Source organism: Sphaerodactylus townsendi, linkage group LG03, assembly GCF_021028975.2.
Source record: "Sphaerodactylus townsendi isolate TG3544 linkage group LG03, MPM_Stown_v2.3, whole genome shotgun sequence".
Lineage (NCBI taxonomy): Eukaryota > Metazoa > Chordata > Lepidosauria > Squamata > Sphaerodactylidae > Sphaerodactylus > Sphaerodactylus townsendi.
Window position 1 is genome coordinate 17553541 of NC_059427.1, and position 24087 is coordinate 17577627.

Genomic DNA, 24087 nt, shown 5'->3' on the forward strand with positions numbered 1-24087 from the left:
GCTGGATGGTCATCTCTGGGGGTGCTTTGATTGTGTATTCCTGCATGGCAGAGGTTTGGACTGGATGGCTCTTGTGATCTCTTCCAGCTCTATGATTCTATGAGACTTCAGGCCCAGCAGCTGAAGAACAGACTCTACAAGACTAGAAGTGGGGAGAAGGTAAACGTCAGATGATATCAGAGATGCAGGCTAAGAACGGCACAAGGTATCTACAAACTTAGATGATGTTTAAAGGGACCAAACAAATCCAGGGAAGACAGAGCCAAAAGTGACTATTAGCTAAATGGAAACTCCATCTTCAGAGGCAATATATCTCTGAATACCAAGTGCTCACAGGCAACAACAAGGGTACTCTGTGCACTGATCTACTAGGAGATCTAGTAGTATCTGACTGACCCTTCTGGAATACAGGATGTTGGATTCCGTGGATCTTTGGGCTGATCCAGCAGGATTTTTATGTACTTAAGGAAAGCCAATTCAAACGTTTAGCCAAGGATCATGCTTGAGTACTTGAGGAATTGTACCTCTCTCAGACATGCACACAGGGGAAAATCACCCATTCAAAAGTACCCTGTGTCAAAATCTCGCCATATTAGGAATACTAATATATTGGGGATATGGTTTGGGGATAAGTTTTATAAGTATAAGTTTTCTCTTCAACAAACCAATACTAAGTGTTCAAATTCATTTTAGCACAGGAGTGGGCTGCAATATGTGATCCATCCCCCCCTCCTTTGCATAACCAAATAGAAACTCTTCCTTAAAGAATCCTCTATGGAGATTTTGATATTAAGCCAAAGGAAGGTTGTACCTTACATAACTTGTTAAATATTTGAATTGGCTTCTTAACCATTAAAGTCGCTCTGTGGATCAAACCAAAGGTCCAAACAGGAACATAACGGCAAAACACAGAAGTTGTGCTGAACTGCAGCAACAGAGTTGTGGAAAGGAGTAAGGACGCAGATGGTAAGTTTGACAGAAGTTGAAGAAGGAAAACATGGTGGATTGACAGAAGTTGGAGAAGGAAAACATGGAAGAGATAGTCTGGCTGGGAGGATCTGGCCAAGGTGGTAAAGTAATGACAGCAGGGAGCCATGGGGAGCATTGCTGAAGACAAGTGGAAGAATAGTAAGACAGGCTGCTTAAGAAAGGGCAGAAAAAGTGAAAAAACTAAGAATGCAATCCTAAACAGAGTTACTACAACTGGTTTCAATAGGCTTAGACTGTAACTGTTGTAACAGTTGCGCACTGTTAATTGTCTGCAGAACTGGTCTCCCTTACAAAGGATCCAAGGAGCATTTCCACAGACCGAACAATTTCTGCCCAGAGAAAAGTTTTCCCTCTTAGAAAAGAAGCAGAAAATGTTTGTCTGCTGAGACTTGCAACACAAGGCATGGAGCAATAATGGAAAGGAGGCAGTGGCAGTGGCAGAACAACTAGAAGGGCAACCAACCAGGCTGCGGGGCTGGACTTTGCAGAGTGTGGACTTTGCAGACAGGGTTGCCAACTTCCTGGGCGGGAAAGAGGGAAATCCTGATTCTTTAATAGGGGCTTAATGGAATTGTTACTGGAAATGACAATAACACTAAGAAAAGTTGAAGGCTACAGGAAAAGATGACCCACTATGAAGTGGATTGACTCTATAAAGGAAACGACCGCCTAAATTTGCAAACCTGTTAACCATAGGATGTTTCAGAGAACACTGATTTGTAGGGTCACCGTAAGTCAGAAGGGACTTGACGGCACTTACCACACACACAGTGGGATTGGTATGTGCCAGGTTATGTTTATTCACCTCCATGCTTGAAAAAGCTGTGCATTTCCACACATTAAGCCTCTGTTAAAAAAAAAGACAAGGCCTTTTTCTCCAGGCCTGTTGGCAACCCTATTTGCTATATGAGAAGTGGAACGGGATGGGAAGAGAAGGGGAAAGGGCTAGTTTATTAAGGATGAGGTCTGGGCACCAGAAGGAGCAGGCGAAGGGAAGGACGGGTGCTGGAAGCCTCGGGTTGGGAAAGGCAAGGCCCAGGGTAGCTCCAGAGAAGGGATGTGGAGCGGGGAGGGAGAAGAAGGGAAGGAAGACAGTGTGGGGAGGGGGCTTGGTGAAGTGAAAGAGGCCGAGAAGGCAGAGGTGGGGAGAGGAGCAGCAGGCTTGGCAGTGTCAGTAGCAAGCAGTGAGGCAGGGGCCGTGCCAGTAGAAGCCTTGTCATTGCTGTGGGTGCGCTGGTGGCGGTTGAGGTGGGAGCTGCGGCTAAAGCATTTGCCACAGATGCTGCACTTGTAGGGCTTCTCTCCAGTGTGGGTGCGCTGGTGGATGGTGAGCTCCGAGCGCTGGATGAAAGCCTTTCCGCAGTCCGCGCACACGTAGGGCTTCTCGCCCAAGTGGATGCGTTGGTGCTTGATGAGGTTGGAGCTGACGCTGAAGCACTTGCCACAGGCGTCGCAGCGGTACGGCTTCTCGCCAGTGTGCATGCGGTGGTGTTTGGTGAGGTCGGACTTCTGAATGAAGCCCTTGCCACAGTCGCTGCACTTGTAGGGCTTCTCGCCCAGGTGGGTGCGCTGGTGCTTCAGCAGGTTGGAGCGCACGCTGAAACTTTTGCCACACTCGTTGCACTTGTATGGCTTCTCGCCCGTGTGCATGCGGCGGTGCTTGGCTAATGCTGAATTCTGGGCAAAGCACTTGCCACAGTCTATACAGGAATAGGGCTTCTCGCCAGTCTGAGTGCCTTGGTGTCGCACGCCTTCCCCCCCGCCCCTCCCACACTCGCTGCAAGCCGGGCGCCGCCAGAGGAAACTCTTGCCACAGTCAGTGCACTTGCAGGGTAGTAAGGTCCCACGCCGCCGCTTCCGCCGGGCTCCCAAGAACCCACAGTCCATGCAGCGACAGGGTGGGTGCTCAGCACTCCTGTGCACACGTTGGTGCCGCTCCAAGTGAGAGCTCTGTGAAAAACCCTTGCCACAGTCATCACAGTGAAAGGGCTTGTCTCCAGCATGGATGCGCTGGTGTCGGTCCAGATGGGAGCTCCAGGCAAAGCTCTTCCCACAGTCACTACAGGTGTAGGGCTTGGCAGAGACATCAGGGTGGCGAGTACGCCGGTGCTGCAGCAGAGCACCGTTTAGCCCAAAGCTCTTGCCGCAGTCCTCACAAACATAGGGTTTCTCTGCAGCGTGGTGAGCTCGACGGTGCTTGGACAGCGCTGCGTTCTTGTTAAACCCTTTGCCGCATTCGCTACATTGGTAGGGTTTGGTGCTGGCTTTACTGGCTGGTGTCGTTGCGGCGGCCATGCAGCACTTGCAAGGGGAAGCTTGAACGCTGCCGAAGTGGATGCGCCGGTGGCGGTCAAGGTGGGAACTCCAGGCAAAAGCCCGGCCACAGTCCTCGCATACATAGGGCTTCTCGCCAGTGTGGATGCGCCGGTGGCGTTCCAAGTGCGAGTTCCAGTTGAAGCCCTTGCCACACTCGGTGCACTTGTAGGGCTTCTCCTCCAGGTGCTGCTTCTGGTGTTTGATAAGGTGGGCAGGGAGGCCGAAGCTCTTGCCGCAAACGTTACACTCGCAGGGCCGAGCCGGGCTTGCACCCGTCTTCTTGCCCACGTGGCTGCGCTGATGCTGGATGAAGGCTGAGCCAACGCTGAAGCTCTTGCCGCATTCGGCACAGCGGTAAGGCTTGGTGCTGGTGTGGCGCCTCTGGTGGGTCACCAGGGTGGAGTTGAGGCGGAAACACTTGCCACACTCATTGCACTTGTAGGGTTTCTCCATGCCAGGGCCACTGTGCAACCGTGAGCGCTTACCAAAGCCAAAGCCCTTCCCGCAATCAAGGCACCGCCCAGCATGGCTGAGCAGTCCATGGTGGCCTCGAGGGGTGAGCTTCTTGAAGCCACGGTGAGCGACTGGCTTGCTGCCCTGTTTCTTCCCCAAGGGCTTCTTTGGCTGCTCCTCCAAGGCTTTCTGGCCCTGGCCTTCATCGCTAGCTTTCTCCTTTGATTTCTTCGGTAGAGGGTCGTGCTGGGCATCTACTTTTTCCACCACAATGTTCCCTTCACCACCTTCTCCTCTTGTTCCTCCTCCGTCCTGCTGTGTCCTCACCTCCCCTTCCTCTTCTTCCTCCTCTTCCTCATTCCCATTGTCACTCATCATCCCATCGTCTGTTGGAGCGACGAGAGAATCCAGTAACTCCTCGGGCCTGGGAAAGGAAACTTGGAAGAAAGGAATTGAAAAAGGCTGTCATGTTTTTATAAACTTGGCATTACAACACCCTTCCTCCCCAACAATGCACTGCTGGCTGTCCTCAAGTCCACATCCTCCCACCCTGGTACCCACAACTTGTCTTCAAATGTATCCTTGACATTGTGCACTCAGTCAGTGGTGGAGGGGCCATGACTCAGGTGTAGAAGGTCCCAGGTTCAAGCCCCAGCATCTCCAGTGAAAAGGACCAAGTTGTAGACCAGGGGTCTGCAACCCGCGGCTCCCTTTCAGCCTTATACTGTGGCTCCGCATGGCCTGGAGGTCAGAGGGTAGCGTGGGCGTGTCCCTCCAGAGCAGCACTGGAAGGAAAGGTGAGTGGAGGGGCCGAACCGGAAGTGGCTCCATGCAGAGCCGCCTCTTCGGCTCAGTAGATCTTCGGGGTCGTGGAAAATGGGTCCAAATGGCTCTTTGGGTGGTAAAGGTTGCCCACCCCTGTTGTAGACAATGCAAAAGGTCTGACACACTGGAAAGTGACTGCCAATCTTAGTAGACCAAACTGATCTTAATAAACTAACGGTCTGACTCATAATAAGGCAGCTTTGTGCATTTCCCACTTTTGATCCCCTTGAACAAAAAAAACATACGAAGAGTCTGAACCCAGGTACAAACTACAACTCATTTATGGGGGAGGGGTGCGTGTTCTGGCCAACATCTGCTTCCCTCAGTTCCCCATCCACAGCTTGAACGGCAACATAAACGATTTCCCGGATTTCCCCAGGTTGTTTCTGGTGTCCATTTGGATCCAGCACAGTAACCCATCTATTTCAACCCCCTAAGAGCAGCACAAACCCAATCCTGCCTCACCTGGGTGTCTGTCTATATTAGCATGCCACTGAAATCTGTGGAGACTACATAGCAGAGGTGCTTGGTGGGTTGGGCCCTGTGTGTTTCCTGAGCAACCTGGCGGGCTCTGACTCCTCATCTGCAGGCAATTAAAGAGGAACTGCAAAGAAAGGGTAATTGCCTAGCAACCATCAAGCTGGGATCCAATTTCCTCCCCTCACTTCCCCCTCTGCAATTTACGTTTTTGGTTGCTTGATACTGGTAGGAAACCTAAAGCATAGATTGCTGTTCAGTCCAATTTCTTCTGATTTTCCCTTGCTGTGCAAGGAGGAGGATTTTGCCTGGCCTGTGCACTGATTAAAAGAGATGGACTCTTAATCTGGAAAACCGGGTTTGATTCCTCGCTCCTCCACATGAGCGATGAACTTGAAGCTGGTGAACCAGGTTCGTTTCCCCACTCCTCCACATGAAGCCTGCTGGGTGACCTTGGGCCAGTCACAGTTCTCTCAGAACTCTTTCAACCCTGCCTACCTCGCAAGGGGTCTGTTGTGGGGACAGGAAGGGAAGGAGATTGTAAACCGCACTTGAGACTGCTCATGAGTGAGAAAAGCGGGGTATAAATCCAAACTCTTCTCGACCAGTATTTTTCTGTCTGTCCATTTGAATCTTCCCTTCCTCTTACGAGCTCGGGCCAGCGGACATGGTTCTCCAGTTCTTCCTCATGACAACCTTTTGAAGCAGACTGAGCTGAGAACAAGGGGTAGGAGAAGCTATGGCTCAGTGGCAGAAGAAGAAGAAGAGTTTGGATTTATATCCCCCCTTTCTCTCCTGCAAGAGACTCAAAGGGGCTTACAATCTCCTTGCACTTCCCCCCTCACAACAAACACCCTGTGAGGTAGGTGGGGCTGAGAGAGCTCCAAGAAGCTGTGACTAGCCCAAGGTCACTCAGCTGTCGTGTGTGGGAGTGCACAGGCTAATCTGAATTCCCCAGATAAGCCTCCACAGCTCAGGCGGCAGAGCGGAGAATCAAACCTGGTTCCTCCAGATTAGATACACGAACTCTTAACCTCCTACGCCACTGCTGCTCCTGTTCTGTTCTACACATGGAAGGTTGCAGGTTCTATCCTGGGCATTTCCAGTCAAAGAGATCTTCTCAACAGCCTGGAAAGCTGCTGCCAGTCAGAGCGGACAATACTGACCCAGATAGACTCAGTATAAAGCAGCATCCTGGGTTTTGGACTAGCACAGGGGTGGCCAACCTATGGCATCCCAGATGTTCATGGACTACAATTCCCATCAGCCCCTGCCAGCATGGCCAATCGGCCTAACCTGTGTATGCATGGCCTAAACTGTGTATGTGTGTAAAAGGCTGTCAAGTCGTAGTGACTTACGGCAACCTCAGCAAGGGGGCTTTCCAGAGAAGAGGTGAGAAGCAGATGTGGTTTGTCATTGCCTTCCTCTGCAGAAGCTCCCTTAGAGGTCTCCCTTCCAAGCCCCAGTCCTTCCAAGATCTGATGAGCTCCCAAGATCTGATGAGATCAGGCTATATTATACTAAGGTGACCAGACGTCCCGCTTTTGGCGGGACAGTCCCGCCTTACACCAATCTGTCCCGCGTCCCACAGGGTTTTGTACCTGTCCCGATTTTGCCTTCTGAGGCACTCCCGTTTGGCGGAAAACAGGGTAGCGCCCCAGAAGGCAGTGCAGCAGCCTCCCGCGCACGCGACGAAGGAGCGCACCTGCACTTGGGGAGCTTCTCCCAATGTCACAGAGGCCCGGGGAATCCGGGGAGCGCCCCAAAAGGCAGTGCGCTCCTGCGGCCGTGCGCGCGTGCGCACCCACCCCATCCCGATTTTAAAAGGTGACAATCTGGTCATCTTATATTATACTATATTTTCTCCCCTCTAAGCCTGAGTCACTTACATATGCGCTATTTTTTTTGCTTCTCATTAAAGTGCAAAGCCACTCACCAGATGCTTGCCCAGAAACAGCATCCTACATTGTTCCAGGAGGAATACAACATTTAACTCCAGCTCTTCTGGATGGTTCCTGCAGCAGACTTACCAGGTGCCAATCCTCTTCTCCTGTGAGATTCGGCAAAAGCAGTTATCCGGGGCCAGCTGATTGCAATTTCTTCTGCTGTGGATGGTGGGGGACAAGAGGAGGAAGGGATGCAATTGAAAACAAAATTAGATGCAGCACTTTCATAATCCAGAATTCAGAAGAGCTGCTGTGAGCTGGTCTCGACCACATGGCCCTCAAGAGGTCATTTCTGTTTTCACAGGACATATTCGTTCATTTATAAGACTTTCCGTGTGGATCTGTCATATTGAGAGTTGGCTGCTTGCCAGCTCAGAAATTCACTTCAACATTTTCACCAGTGCCAAACTGTTTGAAAGAATGGGGCCTATCTAGTTATCCACGTCTATGGTTCTCCTTTCAAAATGACTGGCTTCTACAAGCTACCCTGGAAAACACAACTTTGCTAGAAACGATTTATTATGATTTACAGAAAACAACTGCAGATGATACACCAGTGATTGGTCTCTGCGATTCCGGAGACAACTGATAGAAACCGCATACAGACCGGGAGGTTGAACAGAAAAAACTACAGCCTTGCCGTGAACCACTGGAACAATCTAAGGAACTGAATCACACTTAAAACCCGTAGAAATGGTGGGTAGATTTCAGGAGAAACCCTCCCATCCTACCTCCTCTCACAATACTAGACAACACAGTATCAACAGTAGAGACCTTTAAATTTCTAGGCTCCATCATATCTCATGACCTAAAATGGACACCTAATATCCAAAGTAATGGTAAAGAAGCACAACAAAGAGAATGTTCTTTTTCTGCGCCAACTCAGGAAGCTCAAACTGCCCAAGGAGCTGCTGGATACAGTTCACCACAGAGGAATCATTGAGTCTGTCATCTGCACCTCTATAACTGTAACTGTGGTTTTGGTTCTTGCAACTCCAACAAGATCGACACAGGACTTCTAGAGAATGAAATCAGAACTGCCCAGAAAAAAACAATTGCTGCTAACCTGCCTTCCATTGAGGACCTGTATACTGCACGGGTCAAAAGGGCTGTGAAAATATTTACTGACCCCTCGCATCCTGGACATAAACTGTTTCAACTCTTACCCTCTAAACGTCGCTACAGAGCACTGCACACCAAGACAACTAGACATAAGAACAGTTTTTTCCCGAATGCCATCACTCTGTTAAACAAATAATTCCCTCGATAATGTCAAACTATTTATTATATATTTATTATATAATTACTGCACTACTTTTTTCATCATTCCTATTACCCATCTCCTCCCAATTATGACTGTATGACTATAGCCTGTGCTGACATTTCATTTTATTTTATTTTATGATTTTACATTTTATGTTTTTATTACTATTGATTGTTTCCTGATTGCTTACTAGACCTATATGACAATCATTAAGTGCTGTACCTTATGATTCTTGACAAATGTATTTTCTTTTATGTACACTGAGAGCATATGCACCGGAGACAAATTCCTTGTGTGTCCAATCACACTTGGCCAATAAAGATTCTATTCTATTCTATTCTATTCTATTCTATTCTATTCTATAATGCTGGGAAAAGTTTTCGGTTTTTTAAATCCTGTACATCATATCTGCAACACTTGTAACAATTATTCTTCCTAGATATCATGTCCCAGACAAGAATGTGGCAAATATATTCTTTAGACTAGGAATTGACTATGATATGGGAAGTGCCTCCACAATCTGGAAGTGCCATCTAACAGCTGTTGGAGCAGTAGCCTCCAATTGGGTGCTTAGGAGCAGCAAATCATTGTCTCTCTTGAACACAAGAGTCAATCCTGGCTTTCTCTACCTCACTGAAGCATGAGGTACATCAGAAGAGCCCAGGAGGTAGTACTTTTGGGTCTGCAGGGAGAGCCCATTCAGAAACATCATTGGAGGGCATTTAACCTAGAGCGGGAGTCTGCAACCTGCGGCTCTCCAGATGTTCATGGACTACAATTCCTATCTGATGGGATTTGTAGTGCATGAACATCTGGAGAGCCACAGGTTGCAGACCCCTGACCTAGAGCCACCTAACACTTGACAGAACTTTCCAACAGTTTGTGACTGGTTCTCATGGCAACCATTTGGCTGTAGTGCCCCATACCTGTCCCCCAATATTCCAAATTGCCAACAGTTTCAATAAGTTAGGAGATACCTGCATTTAGATTATCAGGCAAAGATACGGGAGACTGAGGTTCAAATCCCCACTTTACCTTCAATCTACCTTTGGCCAGTTATTTTCCCACCTACTTCACAAGGCTGTTGCAAGGATCCAGTGGAGAAGGGAGAGCCAACCACCATCCGTTTTTTGATTTGCTCTAATCCAAGGGAAGCCTGAGACTGTCAGGGTGCCGTGTTCTTGCCAGACTGAATTAGCAGTGCCTCTTCCCTGGCCGAGCAGAAGGGGGAGGGTACTAATTTTCATATGCAAAGTCACTGAAGTAAATGCAAAATGACTGCCACTGATTAGCACCGAAGCCAACATCAAATTAGCAGTGAGTCAGTTTTCCCCACTCCCCCCCTCCACAGAACCAGCTGCTATGATGTTTAAAGGATCCAAACATGAGCTGTAGGAGACAGCTTATTCTGTTTCCTCATCGAGAAGACCAACAACAAACTTCTTTGAAAGCAGCTTACTCTCCTTGCCTCACAGATTCAGGGCAGGGTTGTTACTCAATGGGTACAGCACCTACTTTGCAACAGGAGGTCTCAGGTTGGATCCCCAGCATTTTCAGTTAAAAAAAAATAACAAACGTGGGGAAAGAACGTCCTCTTCCCCACCCACCACCAGAGAGCCACTGTCAGCCAAAGCAGACAGCCGTGAGCTGGGGCAGTGGTCTGACTCTGTACAAGGCAGCATCCTACAGGGATGCTGGGAAGAAGTGGTGAATCAAGCACAGAATGAAGAAGGTCCTAGCCTCCAGCCTGGAGATCTCCCAAGTTTAAAGGGTTTCAGGTGGGACGGCTGGGAAAAGGCACCTTGGAGAGTTGGCACAAACCAGGGCGAACAACAGTGGGCTAAACGGGCCAGTGATACTGTCCGATAGATGCAGAGGTGGGATCCAGCAGGTTCTCACAGGTTCCCGAGAGTAGGTTACTAATTATTGGTGTGTGCCGAGAGGGGGTTACTAATTGGGGATTTTGCCACGTGATTTTTGCCTTAGTTACGCCCCTCCTCTCTGCAGTAGCGCGCAGAACTTGAAGAAGTCTAGCAGGAGGTGCACCGGTGTGCGTGGCAGCCTGCGCCTGCGTGCATTCGTTTTCCGCCCAAGGACCGGCGCAGCGGCTGCATCTTTGCCACAGCCCTGCCCAGGAATGCCCCACCCCCGGAATGCCCGGCCACGCCCCCGTCGTGCCCCGCCCAGCCCCATTGGCGCTACGCCACAGTTTGAATCCCACCACCATGGGAACCTGTTACTAAAATTTTTGGATCCCACCACTGGATAAATGTTTATTCGGTTGTGCGGCATGTGCATAGGCCAGGAAGCAAAGAACAAAAACGATAGTTATTTCAATAGAAAAATAAAATGTTTTTCTCCTTATGAGAGATTGATGGCATGTCCTATTACACTATTTATTCGATAACCCCTGGTACTTGATTGCATTGTTTTGTACCATGCGATCTGCCTGGAGTCTCAGCATAGGGTTGCCAACGTTCAGTGGCGCCTGGAGATCTCCCACCATTACAATCCAGATCAGTTCTCCCGAGGATTTTCTGCTAAGTCAAACTCTACCCTCCCCAAACTCCACCCTCCACAGGCTGAATTCCCCAAAGCTCCAGGTATTTCTGAACCCAGAACTAGCAACTCTGTTTCATTGAGAAAAGTAGGCTATAAATTAAGTATATAAATTAATGTTCTTGACTTAGCATAGTGTAGTTAGCCTGGGACAATTGTTATCTCTCACCTTAACCCATCGCTGCCTCCACACACAGATGGGGGGAGGGCGGGGAAACGATGCTAATCAGTTGATGTTTACCTGTGCTGTCCAATTGGGTTTCTTCTAGCCTGTCCACTGAAATCACTGAACTTAAATCACAGTAACTCCGCCTAGGGTCGCGCCGTATATTTACTAAGATATATGTGATTTGATTTGAATTCTTTGCTCGCTACCTAAATTCTTAGGTAACCAAGTTAGCATTATGCCAGAAACAGTAAACCATCAAAAACATAAGAATGTGAAGGTTCTTTAGCTGCTTCAGCAACTCAACAGGTCAGTTAAAAAAATCAGAGGTCATATGCGGGTTCTCAAGGATGTATAAGCAAATAAGAACATAAGAACATAAGAACAAGCCAGCTGGATCAGACCAGAGTCCATCTAGTCCAGCTCTCTGCTACTCGCAGTGGCCCACCAGGTGCCTTTGGGAGCTCACATGCAGGATGTGAAAGCAATGGCCTTCTGTGGCTGTTGCTCCCGAGCACCTGGACTGTTAAGGCATTTGCAATCTCAGATCAAAGAGGATCAAGATTGGTAGCCATAAATCGACTTCTCCTCCATAAATCTGTCCAAGCCCCTTTTCAAGCTATCCAGGTTAGTGGCCATCACCACCTCCTGTGGCAGCATATTCCAAACACCAATCACACGCTGTGTGAAGAAGTGTTTCCTTTGATTAGTCCTAATTCTTCCCCCCAGCATTTTCAATGAATGCCCCCTGGTTCTAGTATTGTGAGAAAGAGAGAAAAATTTATCTCTATCAACATTTTCTATCCCATGCATAACTTTATAGATGGCAATTTTATTACATACAGTACCCTAACTTTGCATCCAATGTCTGTTAGGTAAAACCCTCCCTATTGTTTGGAAGGATGCTTTAAAAGGCTCCACTTCCTTTACAAGAACATAAAAAGCATCTTGTTGTAGCAGACCAAGAGTTCACCTAGTGTAGCATCTGGCCAGCCAAATGTTATCAGCGCATGATGGCAATCTCTCCACTCTTTGCCACCCTGCACAACCAGAATTTAGTGCTATACTGCCTTTGAACATAGAGGTTCCACTTAGCTATCACAGTTCATAGATACTAACGGGTTGGAATTAGACATATGTTTAATAACTCTGCTGGATCAGACCAGTGGCACAACCAACCCAACATCCTGTTTCACGCAACCTGTGAAAAGGGGTTTGGAATGTTGTTCAGTTGCTGCTTGACACCTGCTGTGGAGTTTTGCTGTCTGTGTTATCTGTATTACTTGGCGCACTTCCCAGACTGGCCTGGTCCGGTGTGTGAAGGTTTTTGTGGGGGACGGGCCAGAGTTCTCTTGGACACTTTTCTACAGTTTTTTATCTCATTGCTTGCAAGCCTTTGAATGGAGCTTCAGCCTTTCAATAAAGATCCTATTCTTCTATAGAGATTCTGTTTGTCTGGTCTCAGTTCGTTACACAACCAGTCACTCTGGACAGCCAACAGATAGGGGACCTTCCCCGGATGTTGCCTCCTAGCACCAGCATCCAGACATTTATTGCCTCTGGACATGGAAGTCCTCCATGGGTTCACTGATGGTTCACCCAGAATGGGTCTGCCTAAATTCTTTTTAAAGCCATCCATGCTTGTGTAACCTCAATGGAGCCCAATCTCGTGAGAGCTCATCAGACCAGCCCAATTTCATGAGAGCTCAGAAACTAAGGAAGGCTCTTGGGTGGGAGACCACCAATGAGGTCCAGGATTGCTACAGAGACAGAGGCAACAACAAAACTGCTTCTGTTTATCTCTTGCCTTGAAAACCTCATGGGCCTGGGGTTTGTGTCTTAATGGTCACACAATTATTATTATTATGCTCTTGGCCAATGGCAGCAAATTTCCTGATGTAATTACTCTTTCAGTGAAGAAGGACTAATTCCTTTTGCCTATCCTTTGGAAGCAATCTACATATCCGGTAGCAGCGAATGCCACAAGCAAATTCCTGAATGTTTTGTGTGGGTTCATCCTGGGTCAGTTTGGTCATAAAATTGTACTCTAATTTCCTCGTGCAAGATGCCTCAGTCACAGCAGAGTGGAGGAACCTAAGAAACTCAAGGTGGTTTATCAATAATAACGACGACAACCGCGCTTACCCAAAGAGATCACATTCTCGTAATTTTCTTGCATGTCGTCTCTGAGATCCAGAAGAGTCCGCAGATTGCTTTGCCTAGAAGAAAAGGAACAGTCACACACTTCTGTGTGGGTCACATTTATTCTTGCACTAACAAGCCCCACGCTTCCCCCATAAGCCCATTGGTAACAGCCACACCCATTCTCCAGGGAGATTGCCAGTGTCTCTAAATTTTTTCCAGGCTCTTCGTTCAAAATTAACGTTTCTAAGAACTGGGAAGCCAAGAATTCATCCCTTACTCGTTGTCTATTGGAAGGCCCATGTACAGTCTGCAATTTAAACCAAAAATACCTAAATACTGCCACAAAATGAGCAGAATGCAGACAATTTTAATAAATTATGCAAATATGACCTATTGACTGACAGGGTGGTCAACCTCAGGGGAACAGGAGCTGGAGATCTCCAAGAATTAGAACCAGTTCTTCTGAAGAAAATGGCGGCTTTCAAGGGTGGACTCCATCGCATTACACTCCACTGAGGTCTCTCCCCTCTCCAAAACTTTGCCCTCCGAAGGCTCCACCTCCAAATTTCCCAACATTTTATTTATTTATTTATTTATTTATTATTGCATTTCTATACCGCCCTCCCCCGGAGGGCTCAGGGCAGTGTACAACACTAACAAACAGACAATAAAACAAGATAAAAAATAAATTAAGACTTAAAATGCAGAATTCAAATATCAAACCTTATTTAAGTTTAAAAAATAGATGGCATCCGACTGTTAAAACCTCCTCTTTTAAATCTGGAGTTGGCAACTATTCTGCTTCGGTGAATTCTGACCACATGGTCTTCAGAATAAGCCTTGACTTCATTTGAAACATTGAGAACAGAAATCTATCCTATCATCGCTTACTTATATAGTACATCCCTAGCGCCTCCCTGCTTCCTTCCACCATGGAGTTCAGGAAAGGGTATATAATTCTCTATACACCTCTATTTTATCATAGAACCATAGAGTTGGAAGAGACCCTAAGGGCCAACAAGTCCAACCCCCTGCAATGCAGGAACACACAATCAAAGCACTCCTCGCCGTCGAGCCTCTCTTTAAAAACCTCCAAAGAAGGAGACTCCACCACACTCCGAGGTAGTGCATTCCACTGTTGAACAGCCCTCACTGTCAGGAAGTTTTTCCTAATGTTTAGGCGAAATCTCTTTTCCTTCACCTTGAACCCATTACTCCTGGTCTTAGTCTCTGGAGCAGCAGAAAACAAGCTTGCTCCCTCACCAACATGACATCCCTTCAACTATCCAAACAACAACCTTAAAAAGTACATGAAGTTGAGAGAGAAAGCAACTGTCCTACGTTCACCCAGAAAGCTTCATAGCAGAATGGAGATTTAAACCAGGTTCTCAGAGTGTAGTCTGGCACTCTAACCACCGTATCAGATCAACTCTCCATTTGTAAGACCCAGAAGGAAAGAAGTAAACTTTGCTCTGGAGGGATACTCAACTTGCATCAAATGAAGATGCGTGTACACACACAGCGTGCAGGGATTCATCCACCTGGGACAAGCCCCAAGATTTCTTGGCAGAGCCATGCAAAAAGACACAATATGCATTGCAGTTTTACTCCAGGCCACACATTCAGAAAGAACAATCACACACTGGCTTTGCGTTTATAACCTCTAATGATCTCTATTATGACCCACTTATCAGTGGGAAGCGTCAGAAGCCAAACCTTCAACAGCATTTTGCAAGTCTCAAACATACTACAGGGTAATCAGGAAGTGATTTTGAAGTTGTGGAGAACCTGACCAAGGCTAACAATAGGACATTTTGAAAGTAATTGATCCATAGGGTCACCATACGTCAGAAATTAATTGGCAACATTTACGCATACATGTTTGTTATATTTATTTACCTTAACGAGAGCACAGAACTATGGTGACGGTAATGATTTTAGAACCATGATCCAGGCTGGGACATACTGATGCAATGGCGCATCTGGGAGGATCACAATTACAGTTACCAACCTACAGGTGAGACCTTGAGGTGTGCCAGTCTTATGTCTGATCTCCAGATTACATAGAAGAGTTCTCCTGGAGGAAACAAGCACTTCAGAGGCCAAACTCTATGGCATCACATCCCTGTTGAGCTTCCTCTCCAAGCTGTGTCCCCAACCTTAACACCTCATCCAAAATTCAGTCTTGGCATCTCCACTGTCAGCATCTCAAGCAGCAAGGCTACCCTCAGTCTGAGACTTTGACAGGCAGTTTGGTGTAGTGGTTATAGTGCTAGTTCTGCATCTGAAAACCTCGCTCCAGTTTATGTTCCTACTCAAGAGCCCACTAGCTAGTCCTTACACAGTGCAGTCTCTCGACCTAAACCACCTTGCAAGGTTGTTGTGAGAATCGGACCGTAAACTACCCCAATCTCCTCGTAGGAAAGGAGAGGAATGCAGATGGGAGAGATCATAACGGAGGGTGGGGGTGGGCTGGACACCCCCTCAGAACGACAGCTTCGTTTAAGTCTTGCAACTAGCGTCATTCCGCCTTACCCCTTTTCCTGGCTGCAAGGTAGCCTCTAGTCTTGGATTACTGTTGCATGGTGGGGCGTGTTCGCGTCTCCTGCAGCGGCATCTTCTCTGGCTCCCGGGCGTGTCAACGGGGAGGGGGACGGGGGGTCCAGAAAGCCGAACCCGATCCGAAGTCGCTCGCTTTCCTTTCTCCCATTCCCTACATTTCCCCCTCTTTCTCGCCCTCTTGATCACCTGGTGCTTCCGGTTCAGAAGCGAACGGATCGTGCCTGCGAAATCCGGAGACTCCCCTCGTGATTTATTGAATCATTGCAATAATTATTAGCGACCAGTCCCCCAAAATAAATAAAAAATTAAAAAATGCAATAGGTTGCAGACCGGCTTGGTATTGCAAGGACACAGGAAGGGGCAGGAGGAAGCTGCTGGTGATGGGGATCTGATGCTGAGGGGAGAGGAGGGAGAGGAGGGGGAGGCAGGAAGGCGGGGGGAAGGTTGGGGGGCGGAGGATCATAAAGAATAGAGAGAGAGGAGATCCGAAATCGCGGCGGTGGGAAGGGGGTGTCTCCCTCCCTTGCAACTGCGGAGATACTCCAGCTGCCTCCATTGCAGCTTGCAACTGGGGGTGTCCCCCCTCCCAACACCAGGAGGCTGGAGAAATCCCGGGCAAGGGGGCAGAGGCGGCCTTTAATAAAGACCTCGAGCGAGACAAGGACTTTCTCATTGTTTGAATTGTTCGCAATTGCTCCGCAGCCGCTGGGAGCCCGCAGGTCTGTTTGCTTCGGAACCGGAGACATCAGGTAAACGCGCTGAGGAGATCTGGAAAGCGGGGTGGAAAGACATCCCTTCCACCCTACGATGATCCTCCGGGCAACGAGCTAGATCCCTGCTGAAAGGGATGGGCGGGGGGGAGCGACCTGCAAAATTGCTGCTTTTATTGACGTTTGACCTTGTTATACTCGTGCAAGGGGGCAGGCTCAGTTTCCTTATTGTCAAGTAGCCTGATGGCCCCCGGGGTTCGCCTCCTGTTTAAAACTTTCTCCGACTGCCTTTGAGGCTCGCAAAAAACAGAGCAAGGGATGGAGAGCCAGAGATTGCCCCCCCAGGCCAATTCTTTGCCTTCCTGAATCTCCTTTGTGCAGTTTCCAGCTTGCTTGAATCCTCTTCTCAGAGGTTGATTGGGAAAGTCTCTAGAAAATGTAAGTTTACATGGAATCCACATCCCCCACCCCCACCCTGAGACTTTACATTTCATGGTGGCCCTTCTAGTCTGGAGCTGACATTTGGTCCTATAAGTCAAATTTCAGATTTTATATATTAAAAGAAAGGAAGCAAACAGTTGCAGCCCCACTAGCTAGGTGAACGTCTTCACGGCTTTCTTCTTCTGGGACGGCTTTGAGCAAGTCGCTTCAGTTTCTCCCACTCTGTGAAATGGGAGTAGCAGGGAACTGTATCTCAATTTGTGTTGAGTGCAAGGAAACCTCTTAGCTATACGTGACTGGTCAGACTGTGGTCCAGGATTTTGTGTTTGTGGGTGATGGAACAGGGTCTCTGATCCCCCAACTCATCCAAACGTCAGATCAAGGCTGTCCTACAAGGTACCGTTCAGGTGAGATGGGTCGATGATATTCATGCAAAACCCAGTACGCTTATGTACCTCTTTCCAGATGCATCCAAATGGGTCATTGGTCCTGGATCCTTTGGTGCTGGGTACATGAGAGAGCGCATCCACCCATATAGTTCTGTCTGGATGCTGAGATTGGAGGGGGAGACCCGCCTGGCTGTCCCACCTTCCTCAGAAGTGATGGGGGTGGCCCAGAGGGCCTTCTCTACAGTGGCCTTTTCTACTGTGGAGTGCTTTCCCTTCAGAGGTTCACCTATCGTCACCAGGCAGCCACATTCCAAGAGAGTAGGCATCCGGCAAGCTTCTGGAGGAAGGGCCTTCTCTACAGTGGCTCCTATACTTTGGAATACCCTCCTTGGTTTAGTTTTCTCAGCCAGAGTTTGGGGGCTGACAGCCACTTCTAACAAGGCAGTGCTTTCCACCACCACCACCTGACAGGCAAAGTTTGCAAAATGAATGATTATTCTGTATATAACTGAGACACACTGAAATGAAAACTGGCTCAACTTTTTATATCAAGCAGGCTTTTGTTATATAACCCTGGTTATAAACCCTGCACAGCCAGTGCTAAGAGTGGTGTTGGTAGATATTTTTCTTGTTTTAGGACCTGTTACCTGCAAGGAACAGGGTTGCTGCTGGATCATGGAGGATGTGTGGCTGGTTGCAGATCCTAATCAGAAGCCAATCTACAGGGAAACTCACCAAGAGCCTTGTGAAAGTCTGGTGGCGCTCAGTAAGTAATCTCTTTCATGCCCCGTACGCTCTCGGAAAATACAGAGTGGGAGTTGCCAGACAAAATATTTGCCCTGCTTTGTCTGAGCGCTCTTTCATGATGTGCCTGTAGCAACTGTCAGAACTTGTGTTTCAGCTCATATTTGAATAAATATTTCATACTGGGCAGTTGTTAGATTGATAGCAGAAGCAGACACACAAGGTGGGCCAAAGAAGCGTGGCTAGAACAGGAGCCAGCAAGTCTTGAGTCTTTGAGATTTCCTGTTTTTTCTTCTCCAAGCAGGATCTTCAAATTCTACATCCAATGAGATTTTCCTTGTGGAAGAGGAAGAGTCTTGCATCCCAGGGCCTGGAAAACAGGAGAACCTGAGAAGAGCTAATTTAGGTGAGGAGTGGCATTTTATGCCAAGAGTGCGAGTGGGGTATCATGGCTAGCAGGGGTGTTGGACTCCTTGGTTATGAGGGCTGGATATGACATAAATGTGACTTGGTCAGGCTGGGCCCTGCAGCGGTGGGGGCAGGGGTGACTGCCTCGACTGGCCCCAGAACGGCACTGGGGGAGTATCTGAACTGGTTAATCTGCAGAAGGGTGGGGTGGTTACCTTGAGAGGGCTTATCAGTCCTGCAAGCCAGCTGAGGCAACCTTAGTACCCTCAAGGGGCCAGCTCCAGTTCCCAGGCCATATGACACCCTTGGGCTAGAGCAGGGGTCTGCAACCTGTGGCTCTCCAGATGTCCATGGACTACAATTCCCATCAGCCCTGTCAGCATGGCCAATTGGAGAGCCACAGGTTGCAGACCCCTGGGCTAGAGTATCTAGGAATGCTTACATTCAAATCCCTACTTAGCCACAAAAATCATATGGTGACTGTGATGGATAGGAGGATGTCCTCCTGCCCTGGCCTGAAAGGTAATATAGTCACTCAGTTGTTTCACACCAGAGCCTGTGGGAGTGCTGGTTCAACATCCAACTTCCTTTCAGAGTGGGGATGAGATGTTAGAGAAAAAGCACACAGCTGAAAGTTGAAGGCTGCCTGCAGAATGATGTAGACAGAGAAAAGGGAATTACCTCAGCAAGCAATAGACAATTTTGTCTGTAGCTCTGCCTGGTAGTGTGACAGAGTGGTTCAGCTCTGGGTGAGATTAGAGTTGTGAGACATGTCTCCGGGGATAAGCAAACCTGATAACTACAAATTTTAAAGAAAACTCACCACATAATATGTGTGTAAATAAATCTTCTTTGTTGATTTATTAAACCTCCAGTTCCTGTGAACAAAAATTACCTCATGGCAGCGACTAAACATTTATCCTTGCTATCCTAAGACCTTCTTGTAACTGAAGGGAAGGCTTATATCTCAAAACCAGTCAAAGTCATTACAGGGGCAGTGTGGGTTCCCTCAGTTTCAAGAAAAGACCTGTCACAGTGACTTTGGGCTGGTCATTTTCTCTGAAACTAACTTGTTTCACAAAATTGAGGATAAAATTGAGGTGTGACCCATGTACATTGTCCAGAACTCAGAGGAAAGGCAGGAGAAAAAATGTGACAGATGTTCACAGAACCATTGGATTATTTTCATTATGCAGTTCATCAGCCTCATCAGAGCTTGAAATTTATGTTTTCTTTCCACATTTATTAGATCTGTGTACTACATGTATATGTATATCCTCCTGTTACCCAATGCTAGGATCTGCCCCTTTTAGAGTGAGGGAATTAGTGAGAGCAGATGAAGCTTTAGCAAGAGGCTGGATAACTTTATGAGATCTTTTGCGCCAATGTTTACAGAGGTGGTTTCCACAAGAAATCTGCCAAAGGCAGTTTGGCAGTTTTATAAAGGAAAAGGTAAAATGATAAAATTACAAGCGCACAATGTAAAAACACACAGCAAATTCACACAGTCCTAAGATATAGATAGCATTGAGGGTATAGGTCTGAGATAGAACAGGATTTTTGAGGAATAAAAGTGAATGGTCCTATGAGCAGAGTTCAGTGTCCCACATTGAGCTCTGATAGAGATGGGTGGAGGAAAGGCTTTGAGATCAGTACTGGCCAGTCAGAGAGATGTCCAGGAAAACTTGTGCCAGGAGGACAGGCAAATCATAGAGAGAAATGGGTTTTCGGGCTATGCTAAGTGCCCCTATCTTCCCAAGACAAAAACAGCTCTTGCTCTCCAGGAAAAAACAAGAGAAGGATGCTTAAGTTCAGTGGTGGCCACTTAGGCTTAATGGTTAACATTTGGCTGGGTGTTGTGCATTTTCTGGGCTGAGTGGCCGTGGTCTGGTAGATCTTGTTCCTAACGTTTCGCCTGCATCTGTGGCTGGCATCTTCAGAGGTATATCACAGAAAGAAGTCTGTTATACACTATGTCCAGTGAGTTATACATTAACTAAGCTTAAGTCAGTACTCACTGGACACAGTGTGTAACAGACTTCCCTCTGTGATACACCTCTGAAGATTCCAGCCACAGATGCAGGTGAAACGTTAGGAACAAGATTCACCAGACCACGGCCACACAGCCCAGAAAACCCACAACAACCAGTTGAATCTGGCTGTGAAAGCCTTCGACAATACACTTAATGTTTGAAGCGTGGGTAGTGTCTGTAGATGATTAGATTTTAGAATAGGGCTGATTCAATAACAGCTCTGGATAATACCAAATGAGGGTGGTCTTTGGAGCGGTTAGTCAGAAACCTGGAAGATGGGATTGGAGCTCAAAAGAATAGCTGACAGGAACTCTTGAGGAAATCATGTTGGCATACTTTTTGTTTCACAGGGACAGGTAAACTGTGTTTGAGGTGAGAATAGGTTTTCTCAGGCTGGAGGCTTTGTCCCTTTCCTGATTACTTCAGGAAGAGCTGTTACAGCTATTTGCAAGCAAATTTTAGCAGAAGATCTTCACCCAGACAGGTTTTCTGCCTTAGTGGTAACTCTGAGCTGACACAGGGATGGCATCCATCTTGGCACTGCATCACCAGGCTACCTGTAAGGTTGGTATGATAGGCCTCCCCCACCCAGCATGGGTCTGTCTGGTAGCCCCCTTGAAGAAGTACAAAATGTGGAATCTGGCACAGAAATGGGTATCCTGAGAATCTTGACTTACACAGATCTGGGTGGATACACGAGCTCTAAATGCAGAAGTCTCAGATTTGGAGAATAAACTAACAGGGACTTTTATACCATAATGAAATGCCTCTGGAAGTAAATGTCCTACCATCTGTTTGTTGCCCTCTCTTTCAGTACAGTGGTGATGAACTGTATCATGTTGTCTTCATCTTCCAGCAGGTGAGGGACGGGGCAGTGAGGAAGAGGAGGAGAGTGAGGAGGAGGATGTTCAACAGCGGGGCGGTCCTAAAGTGGTGCAGCTGGACACCAGCATGGTCTCTGGGGAATATAAACGCCTCCACTGGAGGGTGGTGCAGCAGGTTGGCAGTGGCGGCAAGGTTTTGGCGGCGGAGGGGCCACCCATCATGGTTCTGCAGAAGGGATACGAGTGTGAGGACTGCGGGAAGGTGTTCAGTTGCAGCTCGCACTACAGCAAGCACCGGCGCACACACACAGGGGAACGCCCCTTCCGTTGCGGCGAATGCGGCAAGAGCTTCAACGTCAGCTCCAACCTGTACAGGCACCAGCGGGCCCATGCCAATGCAAACGCGGCACCAGTAACCCCCGCAGCTTCTCTGATGCCCTCCCGTGGTTTGCCTTACCAGTGTGCCGACTGCGGCCAGTGCTTCCGCCGAAACACGGAGCTGGTGACTCACCAGCGGCTCCACACTGGACGCCTTCCTTTCCAATGCAGTGACTGCGGCAAGAGCTTCTCGTGGAGTTCGCACTTTGCCCGGCACCTACGGATCCACACTGGCGAGAAGCCTTACCCATGCAATGAATGCGGCAAGCGCTTCAGCCGCAGCTCACATCTCTACCGGCACCAGCGCACCCACGGCACCAATGCCGCCACCAATGTCACCCGTGCCTACATCTGCACGTACTGTGGGCGCAGCTTCAGCACCACGCTGCACTTTGACCAGCACCAGCGGACCCACCGTGGACGCAAACCCTACAAGTGCACCCTGTGCGGCAAAGCCTTTGCCGATGGGCTAGCTTTGGTGAAACATCAGCGGTTGCACTTAATGGGCGGAGACCAAAACCACGAGTGCTCGGAGTGTGGGCAAAGCTTTGGAGGGCGGTCACAGCTGGCTCGCCACCGTCGGCTCCATGGCACGGCTGACAAGCCCTATGGGTGTGGCGAGTGCGGGCAGAGCTTTGGGGCTCGAACCCAGCTAGCCCAGCACCGACGTCTGCACATCTCTGCCGACAAGCCGTATCACTGTGGGGAGTGTGGGCTGAGCTTCACCTGGAGCTCACATTGGGAACGCCATCGGCGCGATTTCATACTGGCAGAGCCGCCTGCACTCTCTGTGGGGACTGTGGCGTTAGCGCTTTGGGCTTAACCTTCACCTCTACCGCACGCCAGCTGCCATCCCATGCTGGCGGCCAGCCTCATATCTGCCCAGACTGTGGCAAGAGTTTCAACAGCACCTTGCACTTCCAGCGTCACCAGCACGCCCACCATCTTGACTCTGACGGGGCTCAGCTGTCCACCCATACCTGTGGGGACTGCGGCAAGCTGTGTGCAGATGCGTCGGCCCTGCTCAAGCACCAGTGTGTGCACGCAGGTGACAGACCGTATCCCTGCCCCCAATGCGGACGCCGATTCCGTGGCACCGCATATCTTTACCGGCACCTCCGTAGCCACGCCCGCCGGGTGGAAGAGACTATGCTCATACCAGCATCTGCAAAGTGTGAGGATATAGTACCGTGCTAAGGAGTCAGAAAGACTGAATCTAGTCCTAAAGGGCATTAGGCCTCATGTGAGGAACTCTGTCCCTAGCTGGCAGACATTCAACACGCCTGTCAAGGAGAGTTCCCCTAATATACGTGCCCAGTCCAAAGCCCATTGGGGGTTGCTCCTGTCCAAGTATTTATCTGGCCCAAGGTTTCATTTAAGTGTCTTAGTCATAAAGAAGGAAAATGATATCCTGATTTAGGTTGGCAAGGTTTCAGGTATCACTGACCTTTTGAATAGGTCCATTTTGCCTGCTGTTATGTCCCATGAAAGACAGAAGCTTTCTCATTCCTTTGTTTGTCTCATTTGCGTCCCTTTGTAGCACCTGTCTTTTGGGACCAAGATGCCAGTCAAATCTCTGCCGTTTCTGAGAGTAGGCCACATTTTCCAAAAGGGGATGCCTGTCTGTCTACAAGACTTGTATTCTGAGTAACAAATTGGCCTTGCGGAAAGGGTTTTGGGCAATGTTATGAGCAAATCCAGACACTAGGCCAAGAAATCAGTGTGCCAAGGAAGGAAAAAGCAGATTCTGTACACAGGATATATGATGGAAGTCCACACACACTTACTTGAGAAATGCTTAACGTGCATAACTGATTCTGATGGCGATATATGGGTTTTTGGAGAATGTTTTGGACCCGGTTTACACATGCACCAAAATGTGGTGACAGAATCCAGAAGTGCAGAGGACACTGTACGACTTCGGACTGCAAGTGGGCAAAGGATATCCTTCGTGAATTCCCCCTCACATAAAACCCCCCTTCAACACTTTAATACCTAGCACTTCAGATAGAAAAACTCTGGCTTTGTCTGCTCCCTGCTGTACTAGTGGTCTGCTTGGAGACCATATTTTAGGGAGAGAAGCCGCAATCCCCTAGCTGAAGTGATGCAGTCTGTACCCCCCTCACTTCCTTTATACTTCATTATCACCCTTCCTTCGGCTGCATGTGTAGAGCAGGCCTTTGACAAGGACTGGAAGGGAAATGCATATAGAAAGAAAGGGCTGATCGGGCCAGAGAAAGAAGCGGGAGGCCCAGCTCTGAGGAGAAATTATCTGGTCTTGTATTTTCTCTCACAAGATAATATTTTTCCTCAGATGGAAACTCACACTCACATGCCCCTGCAGTAACACTACTTAATATCCACCAAGAGGTTCTCTTGCACCCACCCCACTGAAATAAGCAAGAGCTGCACAATAACCTGGGACATCTTTGTGAGCGAACTGGTACCAGACAACTT

General features: G+C 48.4%; 2 protein-coding genes across 6 annotated transcripts; one reads left to right on the plus strand and one right to left on the minus strand.

The window, feature by feature from the left end:
• Positions 1–6: 6 nt before the first annotated feature.
• Positions 7–16246, minus strand: LOC125428261 (zinc finger protein 345-like). Of its 2 annotated transcripts, XM_048488048.1 has the most exons (4): positions 15677–16246; positions 13142–13215; positions 7092–7166; positions 7–4196 (listed from the first exon to the last, which is right to left on the minus strand). In XM_048488048.1, exons 2-4 carry the CDS (start codon positions 13173–13175, stop codon positions 1936–1938), a joined length of 2370 nt encoding a protein of 789 aa, XP_048344005.1. In that variant the 5' UTR covers positions 13176–13215; positions 15677–16246; the 3' UTR covers positions 7–1935. The 2 variants fall into 2 exon arrangements, with proteins under 2 accessions (XP_048344005.1, XP_048344006.1); XM_048488049.1 differs by lacking the exons at positions 13142–13215; positions 15677–16246 and having other exon boundaries at positions 6998–7114.
• Positions 16153–23143, plus strand: LOC125428262 (zinc finger protein 771-like). 4 transcript variants are annotated; one of them, XM_048488051.1, is made up of 4 exons: positions 16153–16452; positions 17881–18009; positions 18289–18393; positions 21285–23143. In XM_048488051.1, the coding sequence occupies exons 2-4, from the start codon at positions 17919–17921 to the stop codon at positions 22451–22453; spliced, it is 1365 nt and encodes a 454-aa protein (XP_048344008.1). In that variant the 5' UTR covers positions 16153–16452; positions 17881–17918; the 3' UTR covers positions 22454–23143. The 4 variants fall into 4 exon arrangements, with proteins under 4 accessions (XP_048344008.1, XP_048344010.1, XP_048344009.1 ...); XM_048488053.1 differs by having other exon boundaries at positions 21288–23143; XM_048488052.1 differs by having other exon boundaries at positions 18292–18393.
• The last annotated feature ends 944 nt before the right edge of the window (positions 23144–24087 follow it).